The 23,931-nt window shown below is 36.0% G+C and overlaps 1 protein-coding gene across 2 annotated transcripts in view; it reads left to right on the top strand.

Annotated features, from left to right (window-relative positions):
• Window positions 1–19,118, top strand: part of KDM7A (lysine demethylase 7A) — a 70,514-nt gene extending 51,396 nt beyond the window's left edge. Inside the window, exons 13-20 of one of the 2 annotated variants that reach the window (XM_074901997.1) lie at window positions 1,188–1,312; window positions 1,838–1,995; window positions 7,258–7,355; window positions 9,635–9,780; window positions 9,929–10,141; window positions 11,954–12,035; window positions 13,107–13,383; window positions 14,159–19,118. In XM_074901997.1, the coding sequence (XP_074758098.1) occupies window positions 1,188–1,312; window positions 1,838–1,995; window positions 7,258–7,355; window positions 9,635–9,780; window positions 9,929–10,141; window positions 11,954–12,035; window positions 13,107–13,383; window positions 14,159–14,253 (1,194 nt within the window). In that variant the 3' untranslated portion in view covers window positions 14,254–19,118. Of the gene's footprint in view, window positions 1–1,187; window positions 1,313–1,837; window positions 1,996–7,257; window positions 7,356–9,631; window positions 9,781–9,928; window positions 10,142–11,953; window positions 12,036–13,106; window positions 13,384–14,158 lie in introns of both variants that reach the window. The other variant, XM_074901996.1, reaches the window with a different exon arrangement.
• The last annotated feature ends 4,813 nt before the right edge of the window (window positions 19,119–23,931 follow it).

Below are 23,931 nucleotides of genomic sequence, written 5' to 3'. Positions count from 1 at the left end.
TACCTACTTCAAGTAGTTTTTGAAGTAGGACATCTGCAGCTATGAAGTACTACTTTGAATCAGTTCTGTGAAGAAAAGGGAGCCTGCAAAGCCTTCTTTTGGTGAGGCTGAACCAGCCTGCTACGTGCTTTTAGATAGCTGCTTCTTACAGTTGAGTTACTGTATTTTGTTTTTCAGTCATGTTGCTATTTACTGTATGACTGTACCTCCCTACCAGTAAGCCTACGGCTGCCTTTGGTCTCCATTGTGGGGCTGTGGTTGTATTACAAAGGTATAACAGAGTGGATGAGCAAAATGTAGTCTCTTGAAAAAATATTTTTTTCAGGTTTGATGACCTTATTTTGAAAAACAGCAACAGAAATGGAAGGAGTGAGAGAATGGAAATAAGTAAGCTTTATGAAAGGAAATTAGTAGCTTTCTGAGAATACGAAACACTGACAAATTTACTTCGGTCAAGATGGACTATCATAGTGGAGAAATACTTATTTGGATCCTTATATTGACCTTCATAAGGCATGAACAAGAGACATAGATTTAGCCCCAAAGGCAGGAAGCTGAACTTAAAATTTACCACAAATAGTTAACCTGTGCAGTTCATTGCTACAAACAAATGTTTAGGAGTGTTAGTCATTGTCATTTAATGTAGAAATATATTGTTCGGTATCAGTATTGACTTGTAAAAAAGATAAAATTATTTTACATGTTTGGCATATAAGCATATTGCTGATTGCTTTAGAGTATATGTCAAATGTAAATTGCTTTGAGCTAAGAAAATTCTGCTTCTGGCAGGTTACTTTTCATTACTGATGTTTTACTGTCCTATAAACCAGTTCTGAAATACTAATTCCAGGGACCAGATACCCAATCCAGACCAGCTTTTGACTTGCCTGTTTCTATTGGTATTTCTTTGTTCTGAAGACAGTGATAATTCTCCAAAAACAACATAAAAGAAGTATTATAGTGAAGTTGTAGTTGGTTTAGATGCTTCAGGAGACTATAGGTGATTCAAGGAAGGAGATAATGCTCTCTGCTGTTTTTTACATCCAAACATGTTTTGTCTGAGCTTTCTTCAGTTAATTATCAGGAAGGAAACCATCCTGGTGCTGAGTTTAAGCTTTTGTGGAACACAAAAACCCAATTGAATTTATAAAAATAAATAATAAGCAACATTGCTTTTACTTCTTTAGGATACCACAAGCTCAAAACTGAACGGGAGGTTTAACAAGCCCTTTCAGCCATCTTCTACAGTACCTGAGTGGCGAGCAAAAGACAATGATCTTCGCCTTCTGCTGTCAAATGGAAGAATAATTAGGTACAAAGGGTTGATTGTGGATCACTTCTTCCTAGTCTTTATGGTCTGGAGCATGCAAATTATTAATAACACTTCTTTTCTGTTTGTGGAGATCTAAGTTCTCTTTTACCAGTAAGATTCATGTTAGGAATATAAAAGGAATGTGTTGTCTGTTGTGTCTGCTGTCCCCTAGTGGAGCCATGGTTATGGAGTGAAGAGGAGATTCTTCACATGTTCCTTTGTTAACAGCATTTCATTCATTTGCTCAGTTGGGTTTGTACCGAAAGGAATGCTTCAAAGTAGAAATGGTTGTTTTGTATCCATCTATTGGAGTGATGGAAATTAAAAATATTCTGATGTAAAACTTTGCATTTTTGTGGAAATGACAGTTGTACAAGAGTAAAATGAAAATATGTACAATTTGTAATTAAGAGATAAGAGAATGTTACTGTTGTATATGCAGAGTGTGTTGTAACTAATGAAAGGAAAACAATTGCTTCAGGTTTGTAAGGATAACGTGATTTTTTTTTTTTTCTTGTGAGACAGAGATGAGAGACGCCCATTTACAGATCGAAGTCTTTACACAGCAGATAGTGAAGATGAAGATGACAGGACAAGGTCGAAAAAGACAACTGTTAAGGTAGAAGACCAGCCCTCAGGATTTGAAGGAGAAGGAAATGCAGATACCCAGAAACCACTGAACAGTAAGCTTATCTCTGAGTCCTATCAGTTGAACATTTTGATGATCTTGAGGAGGGTGTAACTACTGTGAAGTCAGACTGAAATTTTACCGAAGTATAGAGAGGATAAACTAGTAGATCAGAGAAGTAATGTTAGAAGTTATTAAAAAGTATTTATTAAATATTATCTGTCTACTGAAGAAGCTAACAGGACAGAGTTGAAAAGTAAAACTCAACTTTTTATGTTAGTGCCATCTTGAATACTATATACAGCATTTTTCAGAGTGGAGGTCTAATTAATGTTCTAGATGAGTATTTGTTCCTTTTTGTCTGTTTCATAATGTAAGAATGCTGATTTTTCTTGACCAGAATATACTTGAGTATGAAAAGTTCATCACATCATTCACTGTGAAGAATCACAGAATCATAGAATACCAGGTTGGAAAGGATCATCTGGTCCAACCTTTCTTGGCAAAAGCACAGTCTAGACAAGGTGGCCCAGCACCCTGTACAACTGAATCTTAAAAGCGTCCAGTGTGGGGGGAGTCCACCACTTCCCTGGGGAGATTATTCCAGTGTCTGATTGTTCTTACTATGAAAGATTTTCCTCTTCTGTTCAATCAGAATCTCCCCAGAAGTAATCTGTCCCCATTACCCCTCCTCTTTTTCCACGTGACTCCATGTAAAAAGGGAGTCTCTACCTTCTTTGTAGTCACCCTTTAAATACTTGAACATGGTGATAAGCTGTCCCCCAACCCTTCTCTTCTCAAGGCTGAACAGACCCAGTTCTCTCAGCCTTTCCTCATGTGCCAGGCTTCCCAGTCCCTTCATCATCTTTGTGGCCCTTCTCTGGACCCTCTCCAGCCTGGCCACATTTTTTTTGTATAGCAGGGACCAAAACTGAACACGAAAGATCATATCATGCAACTAATATTAAATTTATTTTGTATTTCCCTTTTCTGTTTCATTTGGTGATTACATACTTGATCATACAATCTTGTATGTTTTGCTAATCGATAGGTTTATTCCATACAAGTGATCAAACATAATGTAGCATTAATAAAATCTTATACTTCCAACCTTTGCAGTAGCCTATAAGGCTGGGTAAGAATTTACGTTATCTGTAAAAACACTTTAACCCCACTTTTCAGTACTTCAGACAAACCTTCACTTGGAGTTAATCTTTTTCAGTCTTTCTGTAGCCTCAAGCCTTCCTGCCAAGTGTTCAGCAGTGCTGATCACACAGTGTATTAGTGAAGTATCAATATTGAATTCCTGTTTTCAGTGCCTATTATTAGTAGCACTATCTGTGTGCAGTGACAAATTGGTCCTTGACATAGCTGTTCAACTCTGTTTAGTTATAAAAGTCACATCCTTTCACAGTAGACCTTATGAGGGTATGTATTAGGAAACTGAGGTCAATGCTTGGAAAATAACAGGACTCCTCTAGAGATGTACAGTTCCCTTCATTTTCTGCACAACAATCCATAACAGTATTTGAGTCTATTGTCAGCCTGGATAAAATATTTAATTATTTTCATTAACACAGCGTTTTGTAACCACTGTTTACTGTGCTTCCAAAGATCACAGAGGACAGTATTAAAAAATTCGCACAGGGAAGAAGTCCCTCTTGGGTACTTATGAACCAACAAGGCAAACAACCTGTTGAGTGAAGGCTTAGGCATATATGGTGTTTTTCCAGTTTCAGAATTAAACTAAGTAAACTAATCTAAGTTTTACACTTAAATCAAAGATTAAATCATACAGAGAAATGGTAGATTTTCTTCAAAATTGTTGCTCTTATTTGATAAAGAATGACTATAGTAGTGTGTATCTAAATGTAAGAAATGTACTTGGAACTAGAAGTGAATGTTGAGATTGTTCTTCCAAAAATTGAGTACTCAGGACTATTGCTATATTTTTAGTGGAATAGTGAGAGTCTTCAAACTTCCTTATTAAAGATCACCTACATTTGAATTTTTTGCCTCAACTGAAGGTCTGCAGAGAGAGAGAATATATTCTTCTACAGAGAATTCCATAAAAGGAACTGCCTGTTTCTGTAACAGCTCCCACCTTCCATTTTTCTTCCCGGGACTTAGGCCAAGAGGCAATGTCCGCAGAGAGATGCCTTTAAACAGATCAAGCTCTATATAGCTGTGTGTGTCATGCCAAGATCCTGGTTCTAAATGGTGACCCAGTGTTATCAGAGACACAAAGATCAAATGCTGTGCTTAATAGAGCAAGATACTTTGTGTGGATGAAGAGAATGGGATTTATGAAATTTTTTGAATTCACAGTAGCTTAGTCTGATTTTAGAGGTAATGACTGCTTTCATTCATCCAGTTTTTTAAGAATTCCCAGTCTCTGGAAGCACGCAGAACCATAACTTTATTTGAGGGTAGATCAGTTTCATTTTAAAGTAATAATAGTAATTACCAAGGTAATTACAAAAAAAAAAAAACCACAAACAAGAAAAAGCAAAATCCAAAGTTAGACTGTTTTGTTTTTTTTTTTTTAAAGCTCAGTTACAAGGTCGCATTAATGGATGAAGAGATGAGGGGTCCTAATAATACATGATGTGTTGTGAAGATCACTAAATACATCTCAAACTTGTATGTGAAAGAGAAGAGTGAGAAAACTACAGTAATCTTTTGCAGAGGAGTGTAGAAAGTGGTGGGGGCATGGAGGAAAGCAATTGGGATTTAAAAATTTTTTTATTTTTAATTTTTTATTAAGAGGAGTATAAAGGAATGCAGCTTCCTTGGCTTTTTCAATAGTATAAGGCAGAAGGAGAACTGGTATTCTCTGACTGCTTTGCACAGAGCTTGCAAAATGAAGCAGTAAAAATGGTTTGGCTGCATTTAGGAATATGGCATAGCCAAACTGAATCAGAGCTGAGGCTCATGCAGTGTGTTATGTCATATATGCTAGTACCCAGCCCCAAATGAACCAGGAATGTATCAATAATGTGGCTTTAGCTGTTCAATCTAGATCATATTACCAGATAGTAGGCAGATTTGTCCCTCTTAGCAGGGTATCATCAGTTAACCTCTATGAGAAGGCAGTAGGGCTTCTGAAGTATGAGACTCTAATCTTAATGTTAGCTGTAGATAGTTAATTATGTACATGTCCAGGTTTTTTTCTGTCTTGCTGAATCTTTTGCTTTCTTATGGGAAGACTCACATTTCCTCTTAATAGTTTTGTCATTGTAATAATTAGGATTTTCCAGTTCCTTAAGACAGAAGGAATAAAAGTTCCTGAGGGGCCTTCATGAAGTTAATTTGTTTTTAAATTGTGGTTCATTATTCACACATTAAGTTTTGCCCAAGATCTGAAGCTCCATATGTGAGCATACTTAGATATCCTTAATTGTTCTTGCCTCTTCCTTTAAATTGACTAAGTTTGGAGCAGTTTTTTTCTTTGAAAAATTCAGTAGTCCAAAGAAAAATTCATTTGAGCTATATGACAGTATTATTTTCTGTATCATGCATGCCGTTGCTTATTCTAGAATCTTGTTTGCCTTTTTGAAATGAGCTGAGGCTTGAGTTATCATCAGAAATTCCTTGGGGGGAGTTTTTGAGCTACGCTTATTCGGAATATCTATTTTATTGTCGTATGTTGAACATTATGTAGCTTAACTCCTATACAGGTAGTATACAACAAGTATTGTTGCTCAAATATTGTGTTCAGATATTCCTCACCGTTCTTTCTAATACTATCTTGTTTAGTTAACCTTCTCTGGATTTTGGTTCCAACTGTTTATTTTATTCACTTTTTGAAAATCTGTCTCATTCTTAGCTTTCTTCTGACTCTAAAAATAATTTCCACTTACTCAGTGTTTATAAGTTAATGATATCCCTTGAAATATATTTGATGCCTATATGTGAGCTTTGTCAGAGTCTACAATAGGAACAAAATCCTACTAGAATTGCAATGTCTATAGGGTACATCTTTGATGCTTGCATAATTAATGAGTTATGAAGAACAGCATTCTGTTTATGTATTTCTGTATAAAACTATGCCAAAAGCAAACGAACACAGATCAGAAATTAGTTCTGGAATGAAGACAAGTAAAGTTAAAATGTTGATTTGCTTTCAGTATAGTTTTATATGCTTGAAAACTTGAGAAAGTTGTGTTGCTTTCTTTATCCACTACCTTCTTGACACACAGTCATAATTTTTTTTATTCTATTTGGCTTTTCTCAAAAAAACTTCTGCTAGTTAAACTGCATATTGTAGTCTTTCACAAATCTGTATTTAATCAAGATTTCTGCCAGCAGCCTTGACACAGGTATACGTACAGCCGACTGGCCTTGAGCCTTGGATTCCAAGCAGTTCAAATGTGTTTCCTACTCGTGGTTGTTTGGGACATAATGATGTCTTTCAAGAGTACATGCTTCTGAGAGCTGCTCAGCTACTTTATGTTTGAGTTCTTTCAGCACTTAAAGTAAATCATGTGGACTAGGTGGCTGATTTGATTGATTGCTTTGTCATATGCCAGTGTTTTTGATGTCATATGCCAGCCTGTTATGACACCTCATTCTCTGATTAGTACTTTATCTTACTACAAGCAAAAAGCTTGTCTAAGGTTCTGTGATAAAAACTGGTGCAAGTATATTGTGTATCACTGCAGTAATATTTTAATCTTCTTGAACAGATCAGCATTTTAACCCTGATTGGCAGCTCTGTAGTAGTACGAAACAGGCAGAATATGCCAGTAAATTGTGATGTAAAAAAGTAAAATTGCAAGTAGTGCAATGATTTTTTTTTATTTTTTTATTTTTTTATTTTTTTTTACCTTTAAGTCACTTCATATCCTTTGACTTTCATGTTTGGTGTTTCTGTATAACTGCTTTTATTTTTAAACAAAGAAATTCCAGGTTCAAAGAGTCTAAGACAAAGTAATATTGATGATTACGTCTTAACTTTTTCTGAGAGCCACTTCTCTGACTCCAACCTATATGCAAAAGCAGAAATTGCCCAATGTGACATCTGTGTAGTCTGTGCTCTACAGGAGAGAAAAAATACATGTTCCTGATGCACGTGATTTCTCTTCCTCTGGCTTCATCCAGTCAGTCACTTCACGAGTCTATTGGTCAACAGCAGGCAACTCATTGGAGTTTTAAGCAAACTTGACTTGTAAACAAGTTCAGTGTGTGGATGTGCTTTTGTTTACAGACTGTTAAAAACTAAATACATGTTTCTTGTTCTTTACTTCCAAAATAATTGTCTAAATATTACATGTAATAAATGTTGGGTCTTATATTTTAATTTTTCTCTCCACAGTGTTCTTTGAAAGTGTGAAATCAGAACTCAGGAATGGATCCTCAGAGTACTCTGATATTTCTGATTCAGAAGAATCTGAGCCTGATTGCACTACACAGGTATATCTAGAAAAAGTCACAAAAGTTAACCAAGCAATTAGGTGTAATTTTGCTCACTCACTTCAAATTTATCTGGTCGAAGTTTGTGTTAAAAGAGCAATAACCAAGTATTTAATTCTTGTTCAAGTTAATATCGCCTAGTTATGGTTCTGTCTCATTCTTCATTTATTCTAGTGTTGAGAAAAATCACAAGATATGGTATCTTGAACCAAATTTTATGATCTTTGTCATTAAAGTGGGGCTGGCAGAGGATGAACCCTGCTCTGGAACATGCAAAGTCTCAGAAAAGTTAGAACCTAGTTGCTTTGTTAATTTCTTCTGTAACAAGTCTAAACTTTATCATTAGAATTTTGAGTGTCTACCACACAGTTTCATTTTAGAGGATGGTTAAATGGAAACAATCTTACAGGCCTTCAGCTTCTAAAATAAGCTGAAGTGGTTAAATCCTATTGAGGTGTTTTAGACTATTTGAAATAAATGGGAATGCTCTATTTAAGGGTCTAGATTGTAGTGATTTCTTTATAACTAAATGAAATATAAATACACACACACACATACATGTATATTTACACATGTGTTTTGCTACAAGTTTTAGTGTTTAGAAATGTGTGTATGTATATGCAAGTATTTTTATGATGGTTTTTTCCTTGCAAAATTGTGCTCTGATTTACTAATTTCAGTTTTAATTGGATAGCAGCAAAATGCTAGTATGGTGGAGTGATTCCATCACATTTTTGTTTTGTGCTTCTGGAAAGCTAATACTTTGGTTGTAATTATAGTCATGAGCCTATTATAAGACTTTACCAGAAGTCTTCAAATTCCTACTTTTTCCATGGTGGTCAGGATCTATTTTTACCATTTGTTGTCTTCCGTTGTTACCTTATCTAGATTTTGGAATAAGTGATAGCCTTCATGGTGTGGCTTCTCCTGATTTCCTAAACTACGTTGTCAGCAACGTTGGCTCATCAGGTTTCCTTTCTGAAGACACACAGTTATTCAGAAGTTATATATTTCTTCACAGGAGAATATAGCCAGTTTTGGATGATTATGTCATTTAGTGAAATGTTTTATATTAATGCCATTTACTTTCTTAGTTCCTTCTATATTTTTCTGCTTCTTAATATCTAATACTATCTAATGGAATAATTTTTCTGTGTGTTTAGGTTTGCCTTTTGTACTGATACATTCACAATGAACTATCTCAGTAGCTCCTGTAAATCCTTTTCATGTTTTTATATTGCACCAGAGCAGATCTTAACAAAACAAGACAATAGCTTTATTACTAACATTGAGTCACAGTTCTAATTTAATTGCCCATTTGTGTCACTTTCCAAGTGTCAAAGATTAACAAGATGCTCTTGTGAATGAAGCTATTGTATAAAAACATCCTTTGGTGATATGATGCATTTCATTCATTCCGGTTTCGTTTTTGATGATGGGAATAGTGGTGTCAGTCTTGAAGGATGATGATTCCTCCATGTTCTGATCTTCCACTTTCAACACTTTTATTGAATGGCATGTATATTCCTTGGTTTTGAAAAAAAATGTGGCATTCTCTGTACTTGTAAATAGATTAGTCTGAATTACCAAGATGGATCATATCTGTTAATAGCCATGTAAAGGCATATTGTGTCACATATGGTTGTTCCACCTTTGAGAAGCTCCTGCCCATACAAGCTGCAATCTCAGCTGGAGTTGAATAGCCCTTTCATTCATGAAATGAGGCTGTGCCACTGTAAGAGAGGCAACAGCTGTTGTGTTTTTTTCCCTGCTGCGTTCTGGATTTACCTGAGAGCTTCTGTCACTCATCAGAGAGATGCTGTTGCTGAAAGTTATCTTTTGTGAGAGCAGGAACCAGAAACAGTTACTTGGGGCAGGATGTGTCCCATTATATCTAATAAGCATCAGTTCTGGCTGCTGCTTGGAACCATACTTCCATATTTTTTTCCTCTACTCTTGAGTATCGAAGATGAGAATAATCAACGCTCTCTTTAAAGAGAATACAATGATTTGTGCATGGTTTAATGTGTTTAGTGTTTTCTGTAGGAAATTGGATTTCGGAGGTGCTTTCTATATTTCTGGAGCATGTAGCATTAGTGTAACAAAGTTTGGATGTATAGCGTCTCAGTTGCTATATTCATACGAACTGCGTTCTGAGTACTATAAATATAAAAAAGTTGAGCCTGGAAGCTTTTGAATTTTTAGTGTAAATTAAGGTAGTGTCTCTATTTAGAAGGCATGGTGACCATTCTGCATATTGTTTCCTATCATTTCAGCAGAAGGATTCCTCCACAGAGGAGTCAGAAAGCTCAGGTGATGAAGAGAAACAGGAAGTAACATCAAATTTCAAAGAGGAATCTAAGGTCGCAAGAGACCTTTATCAAAATACCCAGAAGCCATCCAGAAATGAAACTCACAGTAAAAAGTAAGCACATTATGGGAATTTGTGTGTAAACTGTTAGACCTTATATCATACATAATTATGGTTCTGCTTTATGTCAATGTAAAAATTATTCCTTCAGAGAAATTGAGGGTTCTCTTTTAAACTGCTTAATACTCCTTTATTTTTCTAGGGAATGTCCTACCTCGACAAGTACAGAAGAAGAAGCTATTCAGGGCATGCTTTCTATGGCAGGATTGCACTATACTACATGTTTACCAGGTCATACTCAAAGCACAGACTGCACAGATAAAAGAACCTCTCTTCAGGAACACAGAAGCTACCCCAGGAGTCGGCATAAAGACAGACAGCCATCTCAGAGCCACAAGACAATAGAATGTGGTAGGTATCTGAACTAATGACACTGCTGCTCTCTGCTCTTGGACAAACTGCTCGAAATGATCACTTAGTTATGTTTTTAGATTTGTAGTCAAGTTTTTAAGTAAATCAAACCGACATTTAAAAAGGTGTGTTCTTTGATTTTGTTTTATTTGGTTTGGGGTTTTTTTCCCATAAAAAGTAAATGTTACTTCTGAAAACTGGGACAAACTTAGCTTGAGGTCATCAGGTCTTCTAAATACTGCCATCTAAAAGTTTTGTGGCATCCTTAGAAGAGTGGCAAAGTTATGGCTAGATTGAAAGTGTAGTCTCCCTGTTGAAAGTATAGTCTCCTTCAGAAATGATTGACAGAACTTTCATGGTTGCAGCTTTCATGACATGTGTGTTACATACCCATAGGAATCTGCTTGGTGATTTTTTCATGTGTCTTTGGAAGACATATTTGGCTTTACTCCTGAAATTCTACTATGAATGTGGTGTATTAAAGGAGATTCTAATCTTGAAGAGGAGAATTCAGAGGCAGTTTTTTCATCAGTGGCATTTTGATGTCTGTGGAAAACAGACATCTGTTAAATGCATTTTGGGAATGACCGACAGAACATTAACACTAATCCCCTCAAAGGAATCAAAATCACTTCTTGGAACAGAGAGAAAGAGAGTCATTATGTTTGAAAATTCTTTGCTTGAGAAAGAAATGGAAGAGGATTATAGCTTTGCTGATGTGAAGCAAATAGAATGGCACCAACAAATAGGGTGCTAATTCAGAGAACTAATAGTGTGTTGGTTTTTGTTTACATGGATAACGGGAAAGCCTAATGTGATGTCATGGACTCTGTTCTGGTAATTGAAGCTGTATGTCCTTAAACCCCACCAAATAAATTAAATAAATAAACCCAGCAACAAAAACCCTAACAGCACACCACACAGACACGTACAGTGCCTTTCCATCTTTGTAACTTTATGAAAAACATAATATGTAGGTTTCTAAATTGTGGTGGGTTGACTCGGGCCAGCAGCTAAGCACCCACACAGCCACTTGTTCTCTCTCCCCACCCTGTGGGATGGGGGAGAGAATAGAAAGAGCAAAAGTGAGAAGATTCATGGGTTGACATAAAGACAGTTTAGTAAGTGAAGGAAACAGAAAAGAAGCAGGTGGTGCAAAGGCACTCATTTGCCACCTTCTGCAAGCACATGATGGCCAGCCAGTCTCTGAGCAATGACTTACCTTGGAAGACTGCCTTTCCCTCCAGCCCCCAGTTTTTATGGCCAAGCATGACATTATATGGTATGGAATATTCCTTTGGCTAATTCAGGTCAGCTGTCCTGGCTATGTCCCCTCCCAGTATGTGTTTTCAATGTGGACACTGCTTCTGTAGGCCTATCAGCATAGATTTGCCATATGTTGTACCTGAATAGCACATCAGTGCTTAGAAATAATACCTGAAAATTAAGGGTCCATCTTTCTATCAATTCCTCATGATACAAAGCCATGATAGAAGACTGTAGTGTAACAAAAAAAAGCTGTCTTGGACATCAGTACTTTCAAACGATTTCATCAGTACTTTGAACGATTATATTTGTCTGACCTTCTTACTGTGTCATATGGATCTTTAATTAGGTGTATTTATACTCTGAGATTGTTTTCCCTATTTGGTGTGTAGAACCAGGCAGCTCTGACAACTTTTATTTCATAGCTAGGAAATATTTTCTATAGTATTTTTTCTTGTTTTAATTTTAAAGTCATTCAAATGTGTAATTAACTCTGTATTCCTAGTTAGTGATTTTAAAATTTAAGCTTGTTGAACTCCTCTTTAGGTAGGTCTATGAAGGAAGAGGAAGGAGACTTGGGGACTTCAGCATGGGCTAGACACCTGAATGAAGCTTCGAGGATTACCCCTCAGGTAAAAGAATACTTTAAACAGTTTGAACACATTTTTATAGGAAAAACAGATCATGAAGTTGTAAGTACAGAAAGCGTGGTGAACAGGTCTTTCCACACTGCATATCTGATAATAGATACTTCTGATTCTGGCAACTCTGTATTACACTTACATTTTTTCATTGTTGTTTTGGTTTTTTTCCTTTCAAACTCTATTCTGTTGTAGTAGCTAGTATTAAGTTGCTCAGGGCAGTATCTTGAAAAACAAAAAATACTTTATTAAAAAGGTGTGAATTTACATTCAGTCTAACTAGGAAAGCACTGTATTATTTATTCATTGTTATTCCCAACTAGAACATCAGAACAAGTGGAACCTGTTGGTAGTATTTATAGTAAAGCTACTTGCTTAGGAAATTGGTACTGCCAAACTGATACAACCTTTCAGCAGCCAGCAGGTAGGAATATTTTTGCTTTCTGATGTCTAGGTGGAATCCAGCAAGGTATATATAAATGAAAGGTTGTGTGTCTTACACTCTGAACTTCAGTATTTAGAAACTTGTCTATACTAGAAGTATTAGAACAATTAAACAGTTAAATAGAACAGTTAAAGTTGTAAAATAACAGTGGTATTTAATAGCTGTATTTTAACTGCATGCTTTGTTGTTTTTTTTGATAAGAATATCTAACTACATAATTCCCAATTCAGCGTTCGTTCTCTCATCAGCTGAATATTGAATCAATGACTGTGATATGGCTTGCTGTAGTGGCCAGTTTAATCAAGAACAATTGCATTTGTTTTGATCACTGCAAACTAAAACTAAAAAGTAGAGAAATGGAGGACATTAATATGTGTATTTAATCTGTACCGTTGCCCTTAAGTGCATATGGAAAAGCTTGCGCAGAGATACTATATTGTATCTTATTTTTAGAAGCATCTATACTAAAAGAAATGATGGAATCATGAAGTGGTCAGACACTGGTGGAACAGAAATATCTTTCAAAGATACAGTAGTATAATTGGAAAAAACGGAGTGACATTGCAGCCAGGAGGTATTAACTTACACTACTTTTCTTCTCCTCATTTCCATACTAGGATACAAGTAAAACTCAAAAATATAACAAGAAAGAGGGTGCATCAGAAGCCAGTCATAAGGTTCAGGAAAACAGAAGTATAGTCCACAACAACAGCTTGAGTTTTCAGCATGGCAAGTATACACGAGACTCCAGTCTAATTCAAGGAGAATGTCGGCTGAGTGATGGCAGCCTTAGTCCTGACAGGCTGTATGGTGAAACATCCTTGTCTGTACCACTTCATCCAACAAAGAGGCCAGCATCAAATCCACCCCCTATCAGCAACCAGGCGACAAAAGGTAATGTTTATCTCTGTCATCTTGCCAGAGCGGGGAAAAAAAAAAACCAACCTAGGAAAAGGAGCTTGTAAACATAAAAGAACTGTTAGATGCAAAAACTGAAAAAAGGAACAGGCTTAGAGCTCGAGGAAAAATAAGTATAGGTTGGACGCTCAGATTTTGGCACAGAATGTGTGGAGGCAGAATTAAGAGAGATCTTCTAACTGGATGTGTGGTCAGATGAAACTTTCAGTTACCATTGCACCTCTTCAGGTGTATCTGTTACGCATTTAGTACAGGGAACAGAACCACAACTACACTCTGAAACACTGGCCTGAATCAGACTTTTTTATAAAAGTGAGGGTTTAAAAGCAGTGACACTTCAAAAAATAGTGTGATCATACTATTTAGTTTTTAGTTTCTAGTTTATTTTCTGTAATTTACTCAAGTGAATAACTTGAGCAAAATTCAGAAAGTTCAGTTTAGGTTTTTCCCTACCACATCCAGTGCACTTCCCTAGGCTGGAGACATTGGTAAATAATATAAGCGCTTCATGATAATCCTAGCTAGAGTTTAGGAAAAACAATTCTTGTTTTTTTTACAGTTCTGATTCCCTGTTTGTTTGCTCTCAAACAGATAAATGAAGAGTTTTGGGGTTTGGGTTTTGTTTTTTTTTTAAATGGATTCAGGTGAAAAATTTGTCTGCTTCAGCTTGAAAGCTAGGTTTCATCTTTGTTCTCTGATAATAAAATTTATTCTGAAATTCCTGATTGAAGTACTTGATTTCATTTTTCAGGCAAACGTCCAAAGAAAGGAATGGCAACTGCTAAACAGCGACTTGGGAAGATCTTGAAGCTGAATCGGAATGGCCATGCACGCTTCTTTGTTTAATGTAGCTGCTACTTCTACTACTGCTGTCTTTCCTACACAGACCAGTATTGAGGTCAACAGAGCCTGGAGCTGCTGTTATTCCTCTGCTTGAAGCAGACTTGCATGTACCATATAAAACACTGCCTGATGAACAAAGATGAGAAAGAAAAGAAAAAAAAAAAAAAAAAGGAAAAAAAAAAATCAACCCAATGCTGCATTTTCACTGTGCCACACCTGCTCAGCAATAACCATACGGGAATGGGGAAATCTTCAGAGAGACATGGACTGTGAGAAGTAGTCTCTCATCAGGGCTTGTATATCATTTGTTGCTGGTAGTTTCTGAGCTAATTAATGAGGGGAAGATGATGAAGGTGGTTTATCAATAATTTATTTCTGATAGATTTTGACAAGTTTTAAATTCATTTTAAAAACCTATTTATTTGGAAGACTTTTGTGGGGGTTATTAATTTAGATGTAAGAATGTGAAAGTTTTTAATTGTTTTGATAATGTATGTTTGGTGCAGTGGAGAGCCACATTAATTGTGATTAGTCTGGACTCTTAAATTTGATATTCAGGTTATAGTCTTAAATAGGGGTGAGATGCATTATTAATTATTTTTTAAATTAATGCATATGGAATATTTTTTTTTTCTTCCTGCTTTTTGTAAGCTATTGGCTGGGCTTCTGTTGACTTGCAAGTTGCATATTCTCTGCCAGCTTGATTATTTTTTTGACCTGTTCTCTTTAATACAGTTTTATTTATTTGATGGACTAGAAGAGACTCATAAAGACAGAAGAATCTTCTTGTGTCAGTCCAGTAGCTAACTTGTTTTAAACTGCACCCCTTTCCTCCAAATTGGACTGTATACTTTTCCTCCTGTCTGTGATGATTTTCTTCTGTAAAAAGGCTCCCTGTAATTGTATTTGTACAGGTTATTTAAGAGTTGGTACAAAGGAGGGAAATGTAATATATCTTTCTGGAGGAACGGGGACATCAGTTAAGATAAATGTTTCTTCAGAACAGTTACTCTGAAATAACTCATAAGATATACATTGCCGTCTTAAAATTTGGTGTATTACTTACCGTAGCATGGAAGAAGCATTGAAATATTACTGTTGTACTTAAACACATTTTACTGAAGAGTCAGGAAGGCAGTAGAATGTGTGTTGCTTTCAAAGCTGGGTGAGACAGCCAATTAAAAGTCTTAACTGGTGCATATATAAGCATTAAGTAGCTTACTGGTATCGGAATGATCATTTGTGTCAGGCCTCCTACAGAGCTGGTAGCAAATGCTGATTCTGAATTATTGTAAATAATTTTGATTTTAAATTTGTATTTTTCTGTAATATAAAATTAAATATTTAACTTCTGAGGGATGGGGACGAAGGCGGAAAGGGGAATACTTTTACTTGACTCTGGAAAAAGGGCATTTTGCAGGGTCCAGCCAAACTGTAAACATTAATATGCTAGTAACAATATTGTTTGTTGTTTGAGGGTTTTTTTTGGTTGCTAAGAGTAACAATACTCAGGCATAGCTATCCAAGTAATTGAATTGATTTAAATTTCCATAGCAGTTTTTCCTTTCTCCATATTCTATACTGGAATAATTTTCTCTTGTTATTGTTTGAAAACAAATTCAGCTGGTCTTTCCAGAATATTTGTGCAGAGTTATTTTTATCTAGGCTAGATTATGAATGCCTTTACAAATTTATGGAAAGAGTTCTGATGTCAGGTGTTTTTGATTGTTTCAGGGTCAAGACTATTTAGTGCTATGTTACTCTGTTTCTAAATTGAGAAACATCAAAACATAATGCAAGTAAGTCAGGTAGCTTTGATGGCTTTACTTCCTCTGGAGCTTCAAAATTACAACTTGAGAGGGGTTTTTTACAGCCCTGCTTTTACATTATATTGACTTAACTTTATAGTTTTGTGTGTATGCGTATGGGTGATTTTTTTTATCCTTTTTTTCCTAAATATGGTTTTACAGAAGCATGTTTTCAGTCTTTTTATTATTTTTTTTTTAAATTTAATGCAAGTTATCAGCCTTGTTTAGACTATTGGGAATGGAGGTAACAAAGGATTTCTAAAAAGCAGAAGATAAGCTAAGAGGTACTCTAAAGGTGCTGAAAGTGACTCTAAATACTTGCTGTTCTCAGGTGCTATGTTTTCCAGATGGAAATAGTTAAAAGAGAATATTTTAACTATGTTCTAATACGTTCTCACCAAAGTAAGTCAAAGAAATAAACTATGTTGTCAATATTAGTTAAAATAATATACCTGTATAAGTATTCTTTGTGCTTAAGTTTGAGCAAACGGATTAATGCATACCAGGCTTTGGAAACTCTTTTAGCTCTAGCATATTGAACCAAACTGTTTTCTTCTTTAATTTTTTAAGAATAGAAAATTCAAGTTTAGAGCAGCAATTGGATTCAGAGCAGAATGAAGAATGAGCTCTCCCTCCTTAAAGGCAGATTTTTGAGAACACTTATCTGAAATAGAAGTATGCCAGAATAGAATCTGGAGTAAGGAATTTTAAAATAGGAAGTATGCTGTCTTGTACATGTGACTGGCTTATACAAAGACTCTTTTCTGACCATCCGCATTATTTATCTGTATATTACTATTGGAACACAGATGTGGCTGGACCCATATATATTATTTCTTCTTGGTTTTATTCTTTCTTTACTTTCTATCTTTTTTTTTTTTTTTTTCAAAGTGGCTCTCCACTGTCATGAATTTATGTAATAGTTTCTTCACAGGCTGTCAACAGGCAGAGGTTCATTCCCATTTTCTTCAGATATTCATGCTTCCAGCAGAAGTTAGTTCTGATGTTCCACCTCAGAACAAGTAATTTAAAAAAAAAAAAATGCCATAATGAGCAGTATTCAAAAAGAAAAAAAGGGGGAAAAGTCTTCTGGTAGCTCATGAAGAGGATGTGGTGACCTCACTTGTTTTGTGTACTTGTACGTAGGGATATTTTTGTTGTGTTCTAGTTGAAAACACTACTGCACCAATCTTTCTGTAGATGGCCTGAACCTCATGTTGTTGTAGTGGAGAGAAAAAGCCCTATTTTTTTCCTTGCTGTCTCACTTTGGGTGGAAGAGAGAGGGAGTAGGGAACACTGACTGGACAACAAAGAGAATTAAGCCTGCTATGGTAACTCGTTTTCTAGGATAATCTTTTTTGAAAAGTCAGAGAACTTGGATTTGGCATAAAACTTTTTTTTGTAGACAGAAAAATAGGAAATTAGATATTATAGGGGTTTTCCCATTCTCTAAGTTCTCACGTTCCTGCAACTGAAAGAAAAGAAATGAACATGAAAGTGGAAAGACCACCTAGAAACTATATCAAAGACTCTTCCAGCAACTTTCCCTTTTCTTCTCCTACTATACTTGCTAATAAACCCTGGCTACAAGGTAGCCTTTGTTGACCTCTGAGGTAGATTACCTATGCAACCTATAATACTCTACATGAATCCATTCTTAAAGACAATTTTGAAAGGGTTAGATGTTGAGAGTTAAAATTGTTGCTTTCTGATTACATGGGGGTTTTGGGAAGTTTTGGTTTTTTTAGTGATTGAAGTGCTTGTGTTACCTTTAGTAGAGATATAAGAGAGCACAGTGTCATGATCACATTTTAGAAGCTTCAGCTTTCCCTAGGCTTTGCTGTATGGCATAAGCTATCTTCATTCACAAGGCCATGAACTTGTAGATGTTGAAAATTTTTGCAGGGTTTCAGAGTCAGAGCTGATGTGAATCTTGCTACCCCCTTTTTGGTAATTGTGGAGACTAAGCAGAACTGAAGTTAGAACGACCTGGTACTACAAGCCTATAACCAGTGCCCTGTTTAGGCTCCACAGGCCCAACCATGCCTTCACACTCCCACCATGACCCCCAAATCTAGTGTCTTTCCAGAGTTTCATTCATGTAATACTTCCAGACCATTAAAAGCTGTTTGTAGCTCTGAGGTTGAATGAGCCCAGAGCCACTCTTTCACAGAAGAAATATAAATGGAACCAAGGGCCTTACTGTTTGTGGTTAAACAAGATTAAAAGCTGCAACATCCATTTTTCCAAAAAAAAACAAACCCAAAAAACACCCTAGTAACCCTTTTTGTGGGAGCGCATGAGTAGTAAACCATGCAGTGGATGGGAAATATAAGTAGCACTGATAAGGAAATGCATGTTCTTCATAGGCTGCATTTCTGTTTGGAAAAAAAGTCTTTTTCTACTTTTAATATAAATTAAGCCATAAGAGTTTCGTGCTGTGGGAAGGGAATGAAAGGGATCACTTTAAGAGATTATATTGATATGTATTGTCACTTCTGCTGGGAAATGTTTATTGCTGCCAATGCTTTGGTGAATCTTTTTTTAAAAAAACCATGGAATTTGAAAAAGAAAAAAAAGAAAAAAAAAAAGGGGGCTAGATCTTGGCTATATTTACTAGTTTTGTAGTAACGTTTTGCTGGCCTGTTTGTCTTTTCCTCTCCTTTTTCTACTCTCATAGTCTAATTTCTATCTTTCCTTCTAAAGTCTCTGAAAATATTAGCTTGTCTGCTCAGTAGGGGTCGGTGTATGTGTGTCTTCCTTTTTACAGAAACGCACTACTGTGTTAAGTATTTGGCTGGGAAATGGGATGCTGCAGCTTTAAGAGCATTTTTTCAATTCATAACAGTATTTCCCATCCTCTTTTGCCTGCAGGCAGGGAAAGTGTATGTACAGTATTTATTTTGTTTCAATTTTACTTTAAATTTGTAAGTTTCTATAAGTAGTTCACATTGATTATTCTAGGGGAGGACAAGTGGCTTTGTTTAAATTTGTATTTGATATTCATAGTTTCCACTTTCTGTACTTTAAAATACTGAAATTAAAAAATTGTATTGCTTATGTTTTGATTTTAGCACTCTAAAGTGTTTAATTTCTTTAGACTTCTGTTCATTTGCTTCAGTGTAAATACAGAAAACTGTACAAAATATCCTGAGGAGAAGAATGCTTTTCTAGGTCCAATCTCTGTGCTCGTTACTTGTCACATTTTAAAGAAGAAATTTTCTGGAGAAATGTGAGAGGGAATATTCTCATACTGGGTTTTTTATTTTTTCAAAGTGCGAACCTCATTTCAATCCAAGCCTATTATATGGCAACTAAATGCTTTTTGTTAACATGTTATTCTGTTTGAATCCTAATATAAAAGGGATGTGCAAGTGTTTGTGATCCATTATATTATCTAGAACTGCAAAAAGGGTGTCAAATGGTATTTTCTTGTTCTTGCTCTTGGTTTTGGGGGTTTTGTTCAGGTTTGTTTCATGCTACTGATGACTGACTCATCTCTTGATTTCATTTTTTCTTTTCTCCCTATTTAAGTACATGCAGTTTCTGGAATAAGAGATTTCTCTGTCACACTTCCGTGTACTCTGTTATACTTGCTTTTATCCTGGATGACTTCTCTGCTGATTTCTCCCACCACATGTCATCATCTGGTTTACAGGTGTCCGTGCTCCCTATTTTGACTCCATGTGGTAGTACAGTGTTTGCATGTAGATACTCTACTTGGGGGTAATGGAAGCATTACTGTGTTACACTCACTTCATGTAATGCTTTTTCTTCTGCAAATAGCACTCCATGCTACTGAACTGCTTCAGTGCGGTGATAGGCAGATGCTTAGATTCCAGTGATGGTCATTTTATGAGAGCCTTAGGTAAATGATGCAGCAATGGCATTTGAGGAACCAGGTGGCGAAAGATGTTTGATCCAAGCATCCTCTGCAGCTGCTCAAGGTTATTACTTAGCCTGGCTTTTAGTTTATAGAGAATTTATGGTTGACTGTTAATGACTAGGAGAGCTGTTCATGGACGAGGACTTCCTTGTGCCAGGTACTTTACAAAGAATAAGAATGCTACCTCATCAAACCATGTACTGCTTAAGTATAAGATTGAAGTAGTTTAAAAAACCCCAACAGACTAGTAACTTATGTGGCCTAAAATTTAAAACATGGTAGTGTTGTAGATTTTGGAGGCGGAAACTGTTCTGTTTTCAGAAACTCAGTTGTTTCAAAACCAAATTTAAGTGGAGTAAGAAATCATGAGGAAAAATCCTTATTTAAGTACAGGGGATGAAGATTAAATATATGTATCTGTCCAGAAATCAGTTCCTGCTGTATTTTTACATGCCTTTACATTTTTTCAATTAGTGTGTTAAAATTGATTTTAAATCTGGTTAGCCAGAGATTTGCCAAATATCTGAAAGAGCTGTTTGTCTATCAGAGCAACCATGTATTTCAAAAAGTCTTGATTGCTCTGATTGAAAAGCAGTGCTACAACCTACACATTTCCTTCAGACAGACTCATCTGGATTGGTCACACTGAACTTGCTTCTCATACTAATGTTTTGGTCTTAAAGAGATTGGCTTAAGAGAGTGCTTCAGTGGGCCACAAATACAAGTTTCATAGCCATATAAAAACATATATAAGCACCTTTACTATTTGTCCTTTTGGTTTTGCTACCTTTGCTCCAGAGCTTTTCTCTGTGACTGCTGTTTGGTGGATAATAGGTCAGATAATACACTGGAAAATATGTGAAATATCTCAAAAGTGCTGCTTTAAATGCTACTGGGTAGTCTTCAGCAGCTGGAGTCATATTTCCGTTAAAAGTCAGAGTTTCTGTTTTTCTGCTTTTCTGTATGGGGAGGTTGGGGAAATGGTTTTTAAAGATTGCAATGCTAGCAAATATGGCAAAATAATTGAATTTCTAAGTCAAGGAATGGGCATGGTACCTTTCTTGGTATCTGAAGACTGAAGTTTTTTGGGCTTTTTTTTAAAAATCAACAATATTCTACTGCATTTTCAGTAGAGTACCCCCTTGTAAAGTGCCTACAAACTTGGGTTTATGTACATTTAGTGAAGTTCGACTCTTTCTCCAGAGTTTGTCATGACATGCTTAAGTTGTGAAGCTGTTGTGGTGGCTCATTAGTTAACACATTCAACCAAACCTTTTCTTGTTTGTTTTGTTTAGATGTAACTTTGGATTGATGATGGAAACTTGAGTAGTAGAATGAATATGGTGAAGTCAGTCATGCTGAGTGTTGATTTCTATAGAAACTTTTTTTTTTCTTAGTATAGAAGTATTTCTCCTGGGAGCCCTTGAAATTACGCTTTTACTGCTGGTAAGTAATGTTAGCTGTGTCAAGCCAAAAGTTAATGAGGATGGAAACTGTAAAACCAGAATGTTATTGTTACTCCATTCTGATACAACCAGGAATTTTAAATGCCTTTTATTTCTACAGTGGTCAATGACTAAAGTCTTTACCTGCAGAAGAAATAGCTGGTGATCAAGACAGTGAATAAAGTCTGTCATTGCCAGAGCCTGTAGTATTCCACCTAAGAGCCAGCTAATAGGACAGTTTGCTCTGTCTAGACTGAGGTCTGATTTCTCTGAAGCCAATTATATTCAATCTTTAGAATAAGTACTGCAGATTTTTGAAGAATTGTGTTTGGCTTAATAGATCTATTTATCTGTACTGCTCCTGTTGTATTTGCTTTGGTCTTGGAAAAAATACTCTACTTTGGAACATGTAAGTCAACTAAAAGAACAGTATAAAAAGAGCTTGCTTGTTTGTGATGCTTTGCCCCAAAGTTTCTTTCTCATAAGAAATGTTTTATTGCAATGAGTGTGAGTAAAGTTCCCACTCATACTTGGAGAACGTGATATTTATTTGAAAGAAATATTTACCCTTGAATCATACACCTTGGTGGTAAGTCATAAAGATACAAGTTGGCTTTTTGTTCCAGTAAACCAGAAAACCAACAAAACTCTAGAAACTGCTACTCTGGTCTCCTAAAATAGGATCTGGGCTGTGGAAATGTGGTTTAACTAGGCAGCTTTTTCAGGCTAGTATTAATCTGAAAAAGATACTAAATCATGTGCTTCATTCTTATGAATTACAGTTACAGAGGTTTTGCTTTTCTACAAAAGATCTTTGAATAGCTCCATTACAGGTCTGGCCCAGTAAGGGTTTTCCTGTGCTCGACCACACTCATAGAAATTGTTTTTGAATTCCATCATGTGATGGTTACTGAGCAGAACTCTTCCCATGGGGTTAAAGTGCTTCTCCTGAAGAGGCAGCTAACCTCGTGTTCCCACCAAGTTATACCTATGGAAGGAGAGCATTCAAAGAATTTATTTATCATGCCAACTGTCCTGAAAGTGATGTCAGAACTGGGTGGCTCAGATGAGGTTAGCATTTTGCTTCTAAGCCTGGCATATTCAGCTCAGGTCCGCTGGGAGGCGGGAGAAGAAAAACCTGTGAGCTGTGCAGTGTGCTACTCCAAAATGAGCTGATCATGTTCTGAAGACTGCTGGACAGCTGTGCCTGTCATAAAACTAAGCACCACGAGTGATGCTGAATTGCCCTAGTCTTAGGAGGGAGACCAAGCATTAAATGGGACATAGCACTGAATGATCTTTCTCCCTAGGCTTTTGCAGCAGCTCAGAGAAGAGATAGTAGTGATATGCTTTGGGAAAATGCTAAAACATTGTATAACATACCTCTCATGTAATTACATGAAATTATTTTATGCACTGGCTCTGTTGATCCATTTTCTTCAATATTCAGAGGATCTCACTTGAAGAAGTTTTATACAAAAAGCAGAAAGACATTTCATGTTATACATCCCAGAGTTACTCAGCGAGTGAGGTTTGTAAGGAGAAGTGATAGATACTAGACCAAGTGACATATTTGGAGAGTGGGAAACAAATATAATGTGCAGCACTCATGGTTCAGATGTAAGGCATTTCCTCTCTACACAAAACTTGCCTTGCTTATGTACTCAGCAACACAGAGCCACTGCTATGAACTGGTAGCTTATAGACTGTTTTCAGTAATGTTGCTATTAGTAGCTTTCTTAATTTAAAGTACATTTTAAATAACACTTTAGTAATAAAGGAAGAAAGTTATGTTATTTGGATGGTTTGAATGCATAATATATGTAGTGTCTAGGAGGAGATGTAGGAATGAGGCAGAACTCCCTGAGGTTAATGTGTTCAGGTCAAAAAAACACAACTTCAAAAAGAGCACCATTCACAGGATAACAAAACCAAGGAAGTCAGAAATGCTTTAGCAGGCGACAGGATCTATATATCTATTTTTTTTTTACTATACTCAAACTGTCTTTAACCATGGCAGGTACAATATCAAGTGTGTGTATGTATTCACACATATATATATATATATTTATTTATTCCATCCCATGTTTTCTGTTGCCTCTAATTTCAAAGAATTTTAAACAATATAGAATATCAGCTACCAAACTGCAGTGATATTAGTATTTTATCATAATTATGATTAAAGGAATGTCTTCACTAATCTTTTTATTACACATTTTAATTGACAACAAAATAGTGCTGTCAGTACTCTTAAAATATGGTATTTAAATTATTTTCTACTTGGTTGGGACATTCAGAATTTTTTTTTTTTTTCTGCACTGATGCTAACTCACTATATTTTACAGTTGGTGGCTTGAAGTAAAAACAGTATCATTCTGCGCTGGACTGTTGTGGTTCACTGAAAAAGAATCTAAAAGACCGGGAACATCACAAAAAGAAATTTCTGTCAAATTTTCGAGGAGCCTGTATCTCCACTCATTAGCTGAAGTACTAACCAAATCAAAATGTACATAGTGGGAGAGAATAGAAGGGAAACCATATG

This window comes from Athene noctua, chromosome 3 (genome assembly GCF_965140245.1).
Source record: "Athene noctua chromosome 3, bAthNoc1.hap1.1, whole genome shotgun sequence".
Taxonomy (NCBI): domain Eukaryota; kingdom Metazoa; phylum Chordata; class Aves; order Strigiformes; family Strigidae; genus Athene; species Athene noctua.
This window is presented reverse-complemented; position numbering and strand designations above follow the sequence as displayed.